This window comes from Engraulis encrasicolus, chromosome 2, assembly GCF_034702125.1.
Source record: "Engraulis encrasicolus isolate BLACKSEA-1 chromosome 2, IST_EnEncr_1.0, whole genome shotgun sequence".
NCBI lineage: Eukaryota > Metazoa > Chordata > Actinopteri > Clupeiformes > Engraulidae > Engraulis > Engraulis encrasicolus.
Genome location: NC_085858.1, coordinates 16,341,233 through 16,358,228, shown reverse-complemented (window position 1 = coordinate 16,358,228; position 16,996 = coordinate 16,341,233). Strand labels below are relative to the sequence as shown.

The following is a 16,996-nucleotide window of genomic DNA, read 5'->3' as shown; positions in this document are numbered from 1 at the left end:
TGCTACTTTGTTAGTGGTACATGTCAACTTGCCTGCTATGTAGTTCACCGATATGAAGGCAAGGGGTTCATCACACTAACAGGCTTTTTAAAGGTGCACTGTGTAATATTTTCAGTAGTTTATTTCCAGAATTCATACTGTCCATTCACCAACGTTAGCTTTTCCACGAATATTGACCACCATCATTTAAGTTTTCGTTATGTTTGTTCACTAGTGTTCTAGGGTAGCTATCTCAGGTGAGGATGCCATGTGACATCATGTTTTCCCCATTGTTTTACCTAGCTGCTCTCTAGTTGCTCATTTTTCAGAAAGAGGTGTGAAACATGAAAACCTTTCAGAAGGTCAGAGGTGTTGCCATGTCACAGACGTTCTGCTGGGCTAAAACACTACTTGTATGCATGCAGATATGATTGCTGGTGACCCAGCTCACTGTTTGCTGAAAAAGCTCAACTACACGTACATCATAACAACACAGTCTTACATCTAGTCTTAAATAAAAATGAAGACTTAATTACCATTAATGTCCATTACCATTTCGGTTAAAACAAGCTTATAGTATAGGCTCTGCATGAGTGTTAATTATCATAGTAGGCCTGAAAAGCAAAGAGATGACTCACTCCTCCAAACATGCTCTATAGTCCATGGTGTGGGGACATATAACATGTGTGTTTCGCCAATAATTTTGGAAACTTTATTGTAGGCCTAATGCGTGTAAGGTTGAAAATGCAGCCTAATGCGTATAAGGCCTAATGCGTATAAGGTTGAAAATCTATGTGGAGTTAGGGTTGCTTTAGGAACCCTGAACAAGATCTCTGTCCCCACCTGTTGGGCATAAGATGCCTTGCACTTTGCTCTACAAAATTGACGAGACATGATCGTAAGGTAAATATATTATCTCATTCTTCTCTGTTGTTTGCTTTTCGTTCACTTGTTTCTATACTCCTCTCTCTCCTGCTGTGCGTCATTCCATCATTCTTAACTATTCTCCATTTTTCCTGTCAATCTCTCTCTCTCTCTCTCTCTCTCTCTCTCTCTCTCTCTCTCTCTCTCTCTCTCTCTCTCTCTCTCTCTCTCTCTCTCTCTCTCTCTCTCTCCAAGTGGAAATTCAATATCAAGGCTTTGCAACAGGCTATTCCGAAAATAGTACAAAAACACATTGAGCACAAAACACTAACCAAGAAGAAGATATACAAATATAAAACTCTCTCTGTCCTTTCCTCCAGGTAAGAATGATATCTTTGGGGAGCCCCTCAGTATGTATGGGCGTCCCGGAAAGTCCAATGCTGACGTGCGAGCGTTGACCTACTGTGACCTCCACAAGATCCTGCGTGACGACCTGCTGGAGGTGCTGGACATGTACCCGGACTTCTCCGACATGTTCTGGAGCAACCTGGAGATCACCTTCAACCTCCGAGATGTAAGGCAGTGCACACATGCTGTACATGCAAACACACACACACATGCATGACACAACACAAACACACTATTATACACATGCATCTGTGTGAATGTGGATGCTGTATATACTGTTATACAGCATTAATGAAAATGAAGTAGTTTTTAATTGTATGGTGAGTTGTATGCTTGAAGAAACATCAAGTCTATTGGAAATGAGGATTCCCCACATGACTCTGCATAATGTGCAATGATTTGTGCACTGCAGTGAAGCCATATTTCAGTGGCCATCAGCACACCAAAACATTCGCTTAGGGGGTGCATGAACCACATTGAAATGTACAAGGGGGTGCATAAGGACAAAAGTTTGGGAACCACCGCTCTAAGTGATGAATTAAAATGCACGCCTGTGTAAAGGCACGGGGGCAGCCATGGCCTACTGGTTAGAGGTCTTTCAATCTGGAGGTTGTAGGTTTGAATCCCACCTGTCCTCTCCCTACACCTCCATCCATGGCTTAAGTGCCCTAAGGCACCTAACCCCACATTTCAATGTGCAAAACAATAACTGTAAATCGATTTGGATAAGAGTGTCAGCTAAGTAAAAATGTAACGTAAAGAAGAAAATCAAGTAAGTGAGGCTGCTATTGAAGTCGCCGTGCATAAGTTTTACTGTAACTGGTGTCTATCAGGTAGACAGAATCATGCAGCCAACCCCCAGCGAGGACTCAGACTGTTGCTACCACAGACCGCGCCGCCGGAAGAACTCCCTGCACCGACGCAATCGGCCTGGTGAGTTAAGACTGCAGCCAAGCACACATGTGCAAGATCTTTATCTCTGATGGTCTCTGACTCTGACAACATTTCTTGCAGCACCACAGGATGTGTATAGGTGGACCCAGGCTATCCACTGATATGATTGACGTGGCAAACATAAATATTTTCTCCATGTACTATGCGCTTGCAGTATTTCCGTAAACATGCTTAAATTAATATTAAAAAAATATTGGTTCATCATACGGGACAGGAAATTAGTCCCAATAACCATATGCATAGTGGGGCATTTTTTTTTATTTCATGAGCTCTGTTCATACTCTGGGTTAGTTCTGGTGCTTCAGCTTAAGCCTAGCCTATGAAGGCTTTTATAACATACAATACTGGGTGTAGGTTTGTGAGTCATGACCCACTGTATAAATGAACCCACTTGCTTTCATTTTACTATGTGTGCCTTTGTCATTGCATTTTTTCATGTTCCCTTTTCTGTTTCTAACTTGCCCTGTACTCTTGTCTTTCTCTGTTTTCTCCCACTTTCTCCTTGCCTAGTTAACATCAGACAATCTCACAAGTGAGGTAGTCTGGAGGCTACCTATGCAATTTCTCATAGGAAATGTGTGTTTTTTGCGTGGCCATTTATTGGGCATTACGAATGTGTCATTTGGCATATACAGTACTGTACGTAGCCCATATCTAATTGTCAGTTGTATCTATTAAAACAAGCTGCGCTATCGCCTTTCCACCTCTCCCTCTCTCTGATTGGAGCCCAAGATCTGGAACCCTCGCTGAATGATGGAATCCATGCTGTCTTTCAGATCGGAACGGTTGTACTATAAGCAGCATGGCTTTTTTCCCCAGGGTAACCTTCTCCCTCAATCTCTGTGTCTGTCAGATGGGATGGACAGAGATGACTCGAACCCTGACCAGTCTTTCGTGGTAGTGGGTAACCACAGAGGGGTGCTGTCCGAGTCCCATTGGGACGAGCTGGGCAGCAGCGGCGGCAGCGCAGCCTCCCTATCCAGCGAGGACGACGCGAAGGGGCCAGGAGCCACGGGGCCAGGGGCCTGCAGCGAGCTTTACCCCACAGCCACAGCCAACGCCACTGCCAACCCCACCAATGCCAGCTCTGATGCCACCCGGGACTATCAGCCGGCTGGGCACAACATGCTGCCACCCAACAACACAGCCCACAGCATGGGTACGCACCCTTATATGGGTACGTGTGCTTGGGGTCGTCTGTGTGTGTGTGTGTGTGTGTGTGTGTGTGTGTGTGTGTGTGTGTGTGTGTGTGTGTGTGTGTGTGTGTGTGTGTGTGTGTGTGTGTGTATTATGTCAATGTACTATGTCTGCGTTTGATAAAGATCGAATAAGATGGAATGTGTGTGTGTGTGTGTGTGTGTGTGTGTGTGTGTGTGTGTGTGTGTGTGTGTGTGTGTGTGTGTGTGTGTGTGTGTGTGTGTGTGTGTGTGTGTGTGTGTGTGTGTGTAACTGTGTATGCATGTTTCTGTCAAAGAGAGAAATGGAGTGTTTGTAAATGTAAATGTGTGTGCAAAAGAGAGATAGAATAGTGAGTGGGTGGGTAATATACTGTATGTGTGCGCCACTGTGTTTTTGTGTCTGTGTGTATTTCTACCTGTCTGAGAGAGAAATGGAGTCTCTGTCTAAGAGAGAATATGGGGACACACTCCCATGGGGTTGAGTTCAGTTATGGTCACGTTTAGTGAAACAATCTTGAAAGTCCATCTGAACATCTCACTAGCAGGGGTTCCTAACATTTCACAACTTGGGGCCCACTAGAAATATACAGAAATGTCCAGGGGCCACCAGCTGGCTCAAAAAGCAATACAAATCAAATAAGCAGTCAACAGCAACACTGCAACACATTTTATTTGGATATTTAGAAAATGATTTCAGCGCCCACTTGGAATACCTAATTATGAGAGTAATGAGAATGATTACATTGCTACCGTACGCACTTCAATAATTTCATTCTAATTCTAATTCTAAAACTGACATAAGATTGTGCTACAAAAAACACATTCGTTTGTGCAACATGAAAACACCACACAAGATGGTTGATGCAGTCGGAGACAGCTTGTGCCGTGATGCGACGGTGGAAACGGTTAATCACACTTCACCTTTATGACTGCACGGCAGCGAGAGGGTTCACAGTTTCCATCTGAAGGCCACTTTGATCAGTATGCATGGCAGGCAGCAGCAGACCTCTTTGATCAGCCTCTCTGTCTTCCTGTTGATCATACCTGTCTTTGCAACACACACGCACGCATACGCACAAAGACATGATACACAAAAGCCTCTTCCAGTAATAGTTGGTATGCTTACTTACATCACCGAAAGCTGCAATATCCTATTTCCTGTGGTGTTCTAGACAGCATTCAGTTCAGTTGCCTCTTTTTGTGGTAGGAGGTTCTCCTCATTGTCTGTGTTATGTAGTATTGCTAATAATCGCATTACTGTTGTTAACAAAATGTAGTTGTACAGGACACACAATAAAGTTGAATCCTGCCCCCTCTTTCTGTGTCGGTGGGGTGCTGAAAGTATTAATGTTTAAGTCTAAATCCTTCTCCCTTCCTCCACTCCCTCCTCCCTCTCTCACCTTCCTTCTCTTACCGCTTCCTGTCTCTCACCTCTCTCTCTCTCTCTCGTTCTCTCTCTCTCTCTCTCCCCCTCACGTCCCCCCCCCCATCTCTCTCTCTCTCTCTCTGTCTCTCACCCCCTCACGTTCCCCCCATCTCTCTGTCTCTCTCTCTCTCTCTCTCTCTCTCTCTCAACCTCTCTCTCTCTCTCTCTCTCTCCTCAGCTCCTCTGAGTGTGTCGGGGCTGTATAACTACTGGCCTGACCGGCGCTTCTCTGAGTCTCAGCATCACCAGCGGCGCTCGTCCTCCATGAGGGCGTCCTACGCCCCCCACGCCCCCTGCCCAGAGGAGCGGCCCAACGAACTGCAGGCCAGACTAGAGCTGCTGCAGTCACAGCTCAACAGGTCACGCACACACGCTCACACACACACAAACACACACACACACAAACACACACACACACACACACACAGACATACACACATCCCAGCGAACTGCAGGCCAGACTAGAGCTGCTGCAGTCACAGCTCAACAGGTCACGCACACACGCTCGCACGCACACGCACACGCACACGCACACACACACACACACATCCCAGCGAACTGCAGGCCAGACTACACAGCTCAACAGGTCAGACACACACACATGCATGCATAGACACACATACTGTACATAGATATACACACACAAACATGCACACATATATGCAAACTCACACATAAGCACAAATACACACCTGTATGCACACACACACATTCAAACACAGAGACATAGTGTGTAAAAGCATGACATTGCAGGAAATATGTGAAAAGTCCCGAGCCGGTGGAGGTAGTGCAAAAATACAGAAGTAATAGTTTCTGTAGTGAGGTGTAAAACCAAATGAGGCCAACTTCTTTACATTTCCCCCGACTAAGCCAAATATCTATGTCAATGCTCTCTTTTTGTATCTCTTACCATGTGTGGGTTCGGGGCAGTTTATTAAATGTTTTTACCCTGTGCCATCGTAGATTGGAGACGCGCATGACAGCGGACATCAATGTGATCCTGCAGCTGCTGCAGAGGCAGATGGCCCCCGTGCCGCCTGCCTACAGCGCCGTGTCCCCCCCGCCACCGCCACCGCCCTCCAGCCTGTACGCCTCCAGCGGAGCCCCCGTACGCCACACAGCCAGCCACCCCCTCCCTCCCCCCATACAGATACACGCAACCCTGCCCACCTCCCCCGTCAAGGTAAGCCTGCCGAAGCCACAGTACACAACTTGAACTCACCTTGGTTGGCTGCAAATACAGAACACTTCCTGAAAAAGGTCACGCCATCAACTTGCAGAGCCATTTTGTTTGTAATGATTGTCTGCTGTGAGATCCATGTCATTGTGAAGTTATTAACTTTTACAAAAAAACAAGTGCACTCTACTGTATATACTGTACGTAATGTTAAGATCACCTTTGGATGCAAAGTCAATGATCATTACATTATCACTATCGTCACTATATTGCTTCAATTCAGCTCTGTATTATTTCTCCTGCTTGCAATTTAATGTCATTATTAAGTCATATTTTCTAGTCATATCATCATATAATTTTAAGAGTTCAGTTTACACATCCCACATTCTGTGTGTCTTCCTTCCTTGTTGTTGTCCAGAGTCCTGAGTCAGACAGCCTGCAGCACCGCTCCTCTGACTCCCTCTCCAGTGGCATCCACCTGGCTGTGGCCTCCGACGACACCATGTCCGTCTCCCCAGACATGGAGAAGCCGCACGGCCTCTCCTCAACCCCAGCCCACTCCCCACCACAGCTCCACATTCAAGCCCCATCTCAACCCCAACCCACACCACAGGCCCAGTCCCAGGCCCAAGGCCTGGCTGTGGAGGACCCCTCCCAGCCCTCCCAGCTCTCTGGACTGCTATGTGGCAGCCTGCGCTTCCCCTCCCTCCCTGAGAACCTGGAGGCCTCCAACGTCCCCACGGAGATCCAGAGGCACGTCTCTGACCCCATCCTGCCAGCCACCTAGACTAGAGGAACCACCACCAAAGATGTTCATTATGGTAATCATACCATGCGCCACCAATGCAACAAAGTGGGATCATGTCCAGTCTCCTAAATGGGCCTGACTCTCCATCGGAACTCCATTCATTCTCCTAGACTCCTAGTCTCCTAAAGGGGCATGGCTGCCATAGGATTGCAGCTTAGAACCTTACGTCACGTGGATTTCGGAGGAAACTCTATATGCACTCTCTCTACCTTATCAATCATCTCTGCCTCCACCACTCCCAGACTACAATGCCTAGTCTTCCTCCTAGCAATGGCAGTCTGCCCCCTATACAGTCAAAACCCTGTAAACAGTGCCATCTGCAGGCTGTCCAGAGACACAGCACCATGATGCTGGTGATTCTGTAACAGTTCCCTCACTTCCTCACTCCAACAGAGGCTGCGTCGGCTATTCATAAGACTGAGGACACTGCACAATCCCCCTGTGTGTGTGCATATTAGTTTCTACAAACAGACATGACTGTTTACTGTTAAATTAGGTCACAGAAGGAGACACAAACGCTATATGAACAGTTTGACAGAGATGAGAAGAAAACAGAGGAACAGACCAAGGACAACACTTTAAGAATAGACTTTATCCATGTGTAGATATAACCAGGGCCCTAAATTGACTTTTTTCATCACCAGCCACAATGGCTAATAGGGCCTACATGTTAATCTTACTAGCCAAACACACACTCCCTAATGGGTCAAAGTGGCCAGTAATTTGGTCTTTTCTACCAGCCAAACCAGCAGGTGTTAATTTAGAGCCCTGGATATAACGTCAGACAACCTCTGACTGCCTGACATGCTGACATGTAATTCAGGATTGCACACAAAAAAAGTTCCTTATAAGAAATCAAGACGTAGCTGGCATACTAATTGGAGATGAGGATTTTATTGACAGACGTTTAGATAGATATTTGAGTAGATAGTTTCTTTGTAGCATCAGTATTACACTTTTACACCCTTGTGCAAATGAAAGAAAATAGTAAGCTGAAAATGCAGCATGCCTGTTACAGAGTCTGAAACACGGTCCAGAACTTCAGATTTAGATTTTATTGCGAGATACAGTAGATAGGCTTGGCAAGTGGACTTGTAATGTTAAATCATGTAAATCGGTCTGATGCTGATTCACTGGTCAAATGCCATTACAACTGCCAATGGATCGGTCAATATTGCATTTTCACAACTTGTGTAGACAAATTCAATCTCAGCTCATTGGTGAGTATAGTGTTTTTTCTGTGTTAAACATGTTGCCTTATTGAGTCTATGAGTAACACATTAACCTGTAAAATCCAAGTTATATTTAATATTCTGCTGATATGTTTGACATTATATAAATTAGATATTTTTAATATTTTAAATAATGATAATATCCTGCTGTTTTGTTGAGAATGAAGCTTTACTTGCCATTTGTACATTGGCTGGGGAAGCACACCTGCTAAATACCAAAGACATTGTTTGCACAGGGGTGTAATGAGATTTGTATCAGTAATTTCAATACTATGGTCATCGAGACAACCATCCAAGTCAGGCAAAAGTAATTAACCTGCTTCACTGCCAAAGGATAGCAGAGCATATACCCAGAACATCACACTGTAATCAGGGACTTCTGACATAATAGTTTTCTGTGAATCTACTGTTTTATACACTCTATTTATAGAAGAAACAGACACTGTATCTCATATTAGGCTGTCACACTGAAGAGTCAAGACACAAGACTCTCGATAGAAGAACGTAGCATTTTCTACATTTTCTGCCAGTTGTACTTAATTAATTAGACTCTTGGGAAACCCTTATGTCACAAAGGGTGTAACCATCTCAGTTAACTGAAAGTGACTTCTACTGTAATAGTTCACACAACAGTATCAGAACATGAAGGCTGACGATCTTAGATCTTCTTAGACTTTATAACATTACTGGTGTATGTTTATTCTGGTAGACATTTGCAGCTTGTGTGCTGTGAAACTTGAAGATTGACCTGATAATGGATTGAACGTATTATTGGCGTAGTTGGGAATGTGTGGTTTATTAATCATTGGATAAGGTTAAACTATTTATTGTCCATACTTCCTCTAAGATCTAAAAAAAACCTGTAGCACTTTTATCTCAGAAGAAGAGCCATAATAACTATACTTTAGGCTTTCTTTGGGGCTTGAGCAACATTCTCATCTCTACAAGGAATCCACTATAGATAAGCTTCCTAGGACAGATGGACAAGGATGCACAAGGATGTTTTTTGGAAACCTCCAAATATTGAAGTACAAGTTCATTTCTGAAGTGTGTATGAGCACGTTTTCTCAGACCAGCTGACCCGAGACAATAGTATAGATTATAATATGAAGAAGACAGGATTTAGAAAAGAATGCCTGTAACATCAGACACAAGCAGCAAAGGTATGGGATACTTTGTTTCTCAGTTTGTTCTAATACTTTCAACAATGTGAAGGGATGATCCAATGAGTTGGCATTTCCAAAAATGTCCTTGCAAAGTTTCATTCGTAATGTGTGTATTTGAATGTGTGGGTGTGTGTGTGCGTGTGCACAAACATTATACTGTATATTTATACATATATATATATATTTGTGTTAAATTATCCACACACATGGTGTGCCAATTATTTAAGTTGTTTCACAATGTTTTGCTTGGTTTTCTTTCTCTTTCTTTTTTAAGCATATGCCCAGGTAACAAACGTGTGAGATGACTCACATGATATAATTGCACCCATAGTGGGTGGATACTTTGTTCTGAGGCTTTGAAGGCTTTGACAGCAGTAGTGGCCAGAGGCTGCCAATCTCCTTTGAGATGTAGAGGGACTTTTCGTGGTCAGTCCAGGACCTGGTGAATGTATCCAAGGTCATGACTTTTACTTCTATGTAAAAGGTTCCCGCACACAATCATTGTTTCCTTTTTTAGAATCAAAAGAAATGTATTTATACACACACTGTAGTAAATATATGTAAATTCAAACGAATGAAAGTCTCGAATGAAAGTCTTTTTTTCTGTTATTGTAACATGTATTGTAACATCTTTACGTTTCAAATACCCCACGATTGACATTACTACACATTTGGTCCACACATTTGCAAATCTACATAATTTAAATTACAATACAGAAACAATATGAATGTAGCATTAATGAATAGCTGCTATCAACATGATAAACCTGTGTATTTTATTATAGATGACAAACTATTTTATTGGGATAAGAATATGCCTTGAATAATCAAATTCATGAGAAGGAGAGTAGTCAACACTACAACTGCAGTAAAACAACTCCAGAACAGCACATAGAACAAGAATTGTTTATTAAAATACAAAACTCAGTCAACATTTTGCACTACACAAATCCTTCACTTGCCACACTATTTGCAAAAGAATAGCTCTTAAAATTGCCAATGGCATGAAAAGCTAAGGATTTACAGAAGACCTGAAAAGTCTGGCAGTTGACAGTATCTTCTCTCAGCCCCATCCCTCTACAAAAGCAAACAGCCAGGATTTTAAACCATCAAGACTTACGACAAAACCAGGTAAAATATACATACACAGACACATATACAAACCCACTATGACACCAAATACGACATGACTGAGAGAGTACATAATATTTTTATGAATTTACACAATCCTTCTCTTTCTTTTCTACATGCAAACGAGAAAGTTAAAAAAATAGAGCACAGCTGAAAAAGAAACTATACAGAGCATATAGCAGAATTTCATTTCTTTCTGAGGTTGGGATTGAAATATTTGACCTATTAGGTGAAAAGGACAAGTTTCAGAATCTTTTATGTTCTGGAAAGATGGTACTCTGTATAACCATTATCCACAATGTGCCAATGTTCCCTGTGATAGATATGAATATAATGAAAATGGTTTAACCTGAATTAACCCTCTCAATGGTGACTCCTCATAATAGTTATGTAGGACAGACCATCGGTCTGCATCAGTTCCGGCATGTACGTGTATGTCCTACTGAATTTGCAATGAACGTTGAAAGGACCACCACTGTGTCAGCTTTGTTGCTTACAGTCGCAGATGTACTGTCTAAAAGTCTAAACGCATCAGTCCTTTTTCATCACGCTCTGTCATAGACCCAGAAACATCCCAAAATACTGCACATGAACATTATGAATGGTTGGGAGTCGAAGTAAATTACGTTCGCTGTGCAATGCTGAACAACCACACAGACACAAACCCATGGTCACACACTAGGGCAGCACAACTCATTGAAAAATCCACTTTTGGGCGCAATGATTTAAAAAAAAAAAAAAGAAAAGAAAAGAAAATCACTATGTAACCTTGAACACAGAGGGCAATATAGTCCCTGCCGTCAGCCAGAACATGTTACCAGGCTGGTGTTTCTGAACAAAATTCTACACAAAATTAAATAGTTAATTGTTGTTGAATAACCGTGATTTCAATTTTGATTTTTTTCAATTTTCCCATAATCATGCTGCCCCATCACTCACACTCACACAGTCATGTACTCCACCCCTCTATTCTGCGAAGTAGACACATTCATGGCTCTGCCCCCAGGAGCGTCCCCATTAAGTCCATGTTAAGTTGCTCTGTTGCAGCATGCTGCTTTGTCAGTCCTTTGTTTCATTAAACCCCCCACAAACACACACACACACACTCCATTTCTTAGCCCCACATCTGCACATCTCACACACACACAAACACACTCATTTGTAGCACTTCATCTATAAGGGGGCTTTTACCTTCAGGATCTCTCTCTCACACACACACACGCACGCACGCACGCACGCACGCACGCACGCACGCACGCACGCACGCACGCACGCACGCACGCACGCACGCACGCACACACACACACACACACACACACACACACACACACACACACACACACACAAACCTCGTCCTCCAACCCCAATGCTGACCACTTATCACACTCTGAGTATCTCCAGGCAGTTGTTGTAGCAGATGGCGATCCAGTCTGGCTGGGTGGAGGCCCACTGCACGTTGTTGATCTCCCCCTCCGCCGTGTAGGCCAGGATGGGGTCCTCGATGGCGCGCGGCATCTGCTGGATGTCCCAGATGAGTGCCTGGTGGTCGTCCGCTACAGTGAGGGTGAAAGGGGCGAGAGCCCGTGGTAAAGCCTACTGTATGGGGGTGTGTGGGGGGGGGGCAGCTACAGGATGGGGTTTATCATGCTGCCCTGAGGTTTATCAATAACTGTAGGGCTCTAACCCATCACTGTAAACTACAGTATATGCCAGAGTACAATGGGCCGCACTGCCTACCAGCTACAGCATGGGTTTTCTCAAGTACTGTATGACAATCTACAACGTTAACAGGTCGCTTTCGGTCGCTTTCATTTTACAAACATTAATGTAGGGTTGGTAAAAATACCCATCAAGTGTAAGCTCAATTGTTTGCATTTCAGCATTTGTTTCACTATACGTGGGTTTGCTTGTGCATTCACATACTACATGTGTACTACTGTTTGCATTTCTATGCATACGCTTTCTTTTATATTTGTGTTTGTGTTTTCATGCGTACTAGTACAAGTTTGTGTTTGGATGCGTGTACACTAGTATACATTAGTGTGTGCATGTAGCTGTACTAGTCTCTCACCTGCTGTGCAGATGTGGCAGGAGGAGTGGGGGGCCCAGGCGATGCCGTTGACACACGCCCGGTGGTTGTTGAGGCGGGCAACAGGAGTGCAGGGCACACGCACATCCAAAATCACCACCTGGGGCGAACACACAGGGTGAAAGCAGAGACCATGCGTTAGTGATCGCATTCACTATTTGCAGAAGTTGAATTACTGTTCCTCTGCTGTAATTTTATCTTAAAAACATGAATGAACCAGTAAAAGCAAATAACAGATCTGACTCAATGGCAAAAGAACATTACATTACACTTAGTCAACGCTTTTTATCCAAAGCTCTTTACAGATATTACATGGTATTGATTATAATCCCTGGAGCAATGTGGGGTTAGGTGCTCCTTGCTCAAGGGCACTTCAGCTATGGATGGAGGTGTAAAGAGAAAGGCACAGGTGGGATTCGGACCTGCAACCCTCTGATCTGAAGGCTATCTCCCGAACCATAAGGACACAGGTGCCCCAAAAGTATAGAAAATATACAAAAGTATAAGGTATACAGAGCATAAGGAGTGGAAAACACTGGCTTATAACTTTGCTATAGGTACTTCTACTTCAGACTTCCATCTTGTTTACGTCCTATTTTGTATAACATACTGGATAAAAGCATCGGCTATGTTCAACTTAATGCAAGATGGTGTCCACCAGCTGAAAGCATTTGTCTGTGTTCCACAGCTAAACAAAATGTGGCTGTATGTCTTCACGCCACAGAAAAGTGTGTAAGGTGGGGCTACGGAAGGCAGAAAGCAAACTGTGTCCACATTATATGGTTCTACCCATAATGCACCGCATTGTACACATTCTCTGTGCATTCCAATATGCTACCTTGCGTCCTCCACTTGTGCTTGTGGCTTCGCCCCGCCTTCTGACCCTACCTCCGTGGATAAATAAAGTTTCCCCGCTGTCAGGCTAGCCAAAACAATTTTTGGGGGTCTATTCTTCATTCACCATCCAGTTTGCAAATGAGAAAAGGATTTTACAATTGAGCTTTTGTGAGATATTGAAATATAATGCTGTTGTCCGTAATGTCATCATGACATATTACTTCCTGGTACGAGGCCACAAGCACAAGTGGAGAACGCAAGGTCACATATTGGAAGGCACCCATAAATGCTCGAACCTAATAGCTGTTTGTGTACTCTTTGGTGAAGTGCTGAGTTTACCTCCATGCCGTCCATGGCCATGGTGGCGAGGTAGTTGGGGTCCTGCTTGTTCCAGCAGAGCCGCAGCAGAGGGTGGTGCTGGGGGTCCTCGTAGATGATGGTGCTGTGCTCCAGGTGCCGCAGGTCGAACATGCGCACCGAGCCGTCCGCCCCCACCGACGCAAACATGTCCCTGCCCCCGCCCGCGCGGCTGAACGCTATGTCATACACCTGCATGGAAGCAACACGAGTACATTTATACAGTGGATACTACGCAAGAAAGCAGCTCAAAGCAATGTCATACAAAGAAACAAGTAGAATACTGTACATTTAATACAGTGGCCATCCAAAATGGTGTCAAAGATGTTTGACAGTTGGTTGTAGTTAATATGCATTGGACATAGGAGAAGACATTGGATTGCATTGGAGTGAAGAGACATACTTTGTGCCATGTTCACAAGGAAATGACATCTTCCCACACAACATTTTCCCTTCCTTTCTGACTTATTACTCAGAAGTTCTTCATGGCATCTGCCTACCTCTTTGTCGTGTGCGATGAGCTGGGTCTTGACGTGGCCGGAAACCAGGTTGACTCTGCCCAGCACCTGGCCTGTCTCCAGGCCCCAGATGGTGCAGGTGGTGTCGATGCTGGACGTACCTGGGGGAGTGGATTAGACAGGTTAGGGACCATGACAACCAACTCAAGTGTTTTTAACGATCACTTTGTGCGTTTTGTGTGCTATAGATTACACTATGATAAGCCTACACAAATTGCTTAGGTGAAAACCTCCATAGTAAAGACAAGAGCATCACTCAATGTGTTAAAGTGCAGCTGTAGCTGCATAACACTGAACACTTGTCATAAACAATAGAGACAGAGCAAAATATTCATAAGACTTTTGCTAATATCCACACACACACACACACACACACACACACACACACACACACACACACACACACACACACACACACACACACACACACACACGGTATGATGTGAGGACAAGGTGTTTGGGCTGACGTGTTGGGGTTTCTCACCCAGTAGATTAGGGTCCACCTCATTCCAGTCGAAGGACGTGAGTGGCGCACAGAAATCAGAGTTCTTGTTGTTGTTCAACAGGCACTCCAGACGAGTCTCTGTGTCGCTGACCTGTTCAAAATGGAGACACTCCAATAAGGCCTATGATCTCAAAATAACCCATGGACAGAAGTGTCAAAGGTAACAGTAGGTGTCATTTAAAAAAAAAAAACCCTGCCACAGATTCCAGCATGGGGTGACTTCTCAGAGTAAAGTCTAGAGCAGGTGTCACCAACGTGGTGCCCGCGGGCGCCAGGTAGCCCTCCAAGAGCTTCTGAGGTGCCCACCAAGGATGTTAATAAACAGTGATGACCACAGGATTTTAGTCACAGTTGAGGTTTTTCTTCATTTAAATATGAGATTATTTCTTCATAACCTATAAAGAATGCTTCTTTATAACATATCAGCAAATAATCATTCAATCATAGTGTGATTTTTAGAAGAATGTCAAGACATAGAGGTTTTCGAACAAGCAAGTAGCCCGGGGGAGCCATCACTAGCCCTCGGGTAGCCCTTGGTAGCCCTCCAACCCAAAAAGGTTGGGGACCCCTGGTCTAGAGACACTGTAGGATTGGATAGGATAGGAGCTCTTACGCACCACTATACCCATCTTATGATCTGCTGATTCTGAGCTGGTTAGATCCAAATTGTGGCAGGTTTTTTTGAGGTTTAGTTTTTTTTTCAGTAATAATGCAGTCTATCTCTACCTCATTGGGTAAAGTGTAACAACTGGTGTAACAACCAACTTATACCCTAATGTTGTAAGTACACCATGAATTCACACCTTTCGGCACCTCTGCCCATGGTCAACGCTGAGACGTTTCAATGTTACAAAGGTCTCACCCTCCAGATGCGCAGGTAGTCCCCGCTGGTGGCCAGCAGGTCTGGGTACATCCCCTTGGTGTCTGGGATCCACATGATCTTGGTGGTGGGGTAGGGGTGGTCGAAAGTGTTCCTGCACACAAACTCTGAGCTCTCCTCTTCCAGACCCACAATCTGCACCTATTATTACAAAAAAACAACAACAAATACATTCAGGAGCTGTGGATTTTCATGGATATTCCAATTGTGGGATTGAGGATTGCCTTTGACAAGGAACAAAGATGCCATTGAGTTAACCATTTGCATTATATCTTGTAGCAAACCATCACAACAAACAATCGAATAGCAGGGTTTGGTAGTATATTTGTCATTCAGTATGCACTGCATCACATTTCAACAAAACAGAAATGAGTCATGCACGGATGCAAACGTGTGATGCCTTCACCTTCACACGCGATGACATGGTGCACACATGATGCATTCACTTTGGTGTGGCATACCATAATAACAAAAACACACGTCACTTATTCTCACCTTGTTGTTATACTCCTCCACGAAGCTTCCCAATGCCAGCCGAAAGCGCTTGTCGGGCCTGACGCTCCAGTTCATTCCGTACACTGTCCATGGCGCCTCATATTTGTATATTTCTTTTCTCTTGCCGTGGAGCGACATCTTACTTGTCACACAAAGTTCCACGGATCACTTGATGGTTACCTGTAAGTAGCCTAACAAATAAGAACAATGATTTAGAAAATATATACCTTTTAAAACACAATGATCAAAATGACATAGTTTGTCATCTATAAGCCAATGATGGTTAGCCATCACCTGCAAAGTGCTTTATTTGATTACGCTGAATCCATATTATCCATACCTTCTGCTAGCTGTGCAAGGGGCTAGCGGCAAACAAAGAAAGGAATCGTCGTCGTTGGCATATATCTGTAACTCCCTCAACCGTTCGTGCTGGCGATAACTTGCAGGAAAATAACCTCAGCTAAGATTCCTTGCTATCCTCCCATACTATTTAAATATCTGATTAATCTACCTTGTCCCAACAACGTCCACTGATTTGCACCCCTGACTTTCTTCTTGGATTTCTCTGGACTTCGACAGGGCTCCTCCCCTTTCGCGTTCGTGAAAACAGCTGCAATAATAGTCTATGTAAAAGCAAAGGGGTACGTGATTCACTGACAAAAAAAGGTGTCAGGACAAAATTACTCTGATAAATTCTTTAAAACGAATCTGCTTCTGAATAGGCTGATTGTGACAGCCAACAGGTGAAGGTACCCACACAACCTGGCTTGCATTGGACGTCTAACAGTGTTTGTTTGGAGGCAAATCAATAACCAAGGAAGTGCATTTTGATCCTCAAACCAAAGATTTTGCTTTCCTTTCTCTTGACATCCTAAAATTTGCTACTTGCGATGCATGGGTCCGTTTAATCCAGAAGGTCTGACTCCGCGCACGGTCCCAGATGGGCCCACGTCCCTTTTAGACAGGGCCCCTTTAAACATTAGAACTTGGTG

At 44.1% G+C, this 16,996-nt stretch overlaps 2 protein-coding genes across 4 annotated transcripts in view; one reads left to right on the top strand and one right to left on the bottom strand.

Annotated features, from left to right (window-relative positions):
- kcnh6a (potassium voltage-gated channel, subfamily H (eag-related), member 6a) overlaps window positions 1-10,355 on the top strand; it is a 60,153-nt gene extending 49,798 nt beyond the window's left edge. For 2 of the 3 annotated variants that reach the window (XM_063223211.1, XM_063223202.1), the window contains exons 11-16: window positions 1,224-1,417; window positions 2,085-2,184; window positions 3,059-3,382; window positions 4,988-5,168; window positions 5,773-5,992; window positions 6,405-10,355. In XM_063223211.1, coding sequence (XP_063079281.1) covers window positions 1,224-1,417; window positions 2,085-2,184; window positions 3,059-3,382; window positions 4,988-5,168; window positions 5,773-5,992; window positions 6,405-6,773 — 1,388 coding nt within the window. In that variant the 3' untranslated portion in view covers window positions 6,774-10,355. The remainder of the gene's footprint in view (window positions 1-1,223; window positions 1,418-2,084; window positions 2,185-3,058; window positions 3,383-4,987; window positions 5,169-5,772; window positions 5,993-6,404) is intronic. The other variant, XM_063223219.1, reaches the window with a different exon arrangement.
- A 1,270-nt stretch (window positions 10,356-11,625) lies between these two features.
- Window positions 11,626-16,924, bottom strand: dcaf7 (ddb1 and cul4 associated factor 7). The gene is made up of 8 exons (XM_063223258.1): window positions 16,345-16,924; window positions 16,005-16,195; window positions 15,492-15,650; window positions 14,609-14,720; window positions 14,107-14,225; window positions 13,589-13,798; window positions 12,395-12,512; window positions 11,626-11,876 (listed from the first exon to the last, which is right to left on the bottom strand). Exons 2-8 carry the CDS (start codon window positions 16,140-16,142, stop codon window positions 11,704-11,706), a joined length of 1,029 nt encoding a protein of 342 aa, XP_063079328.1. The 5' UTR covers window positions 16,143-16,195; window positions 16,345-16,924; the 3' UTR covers window positions 11,626-11,703.
- Between the last annotated feature and the right edge of the window lie 72 nt (window positions 16,925-16,996).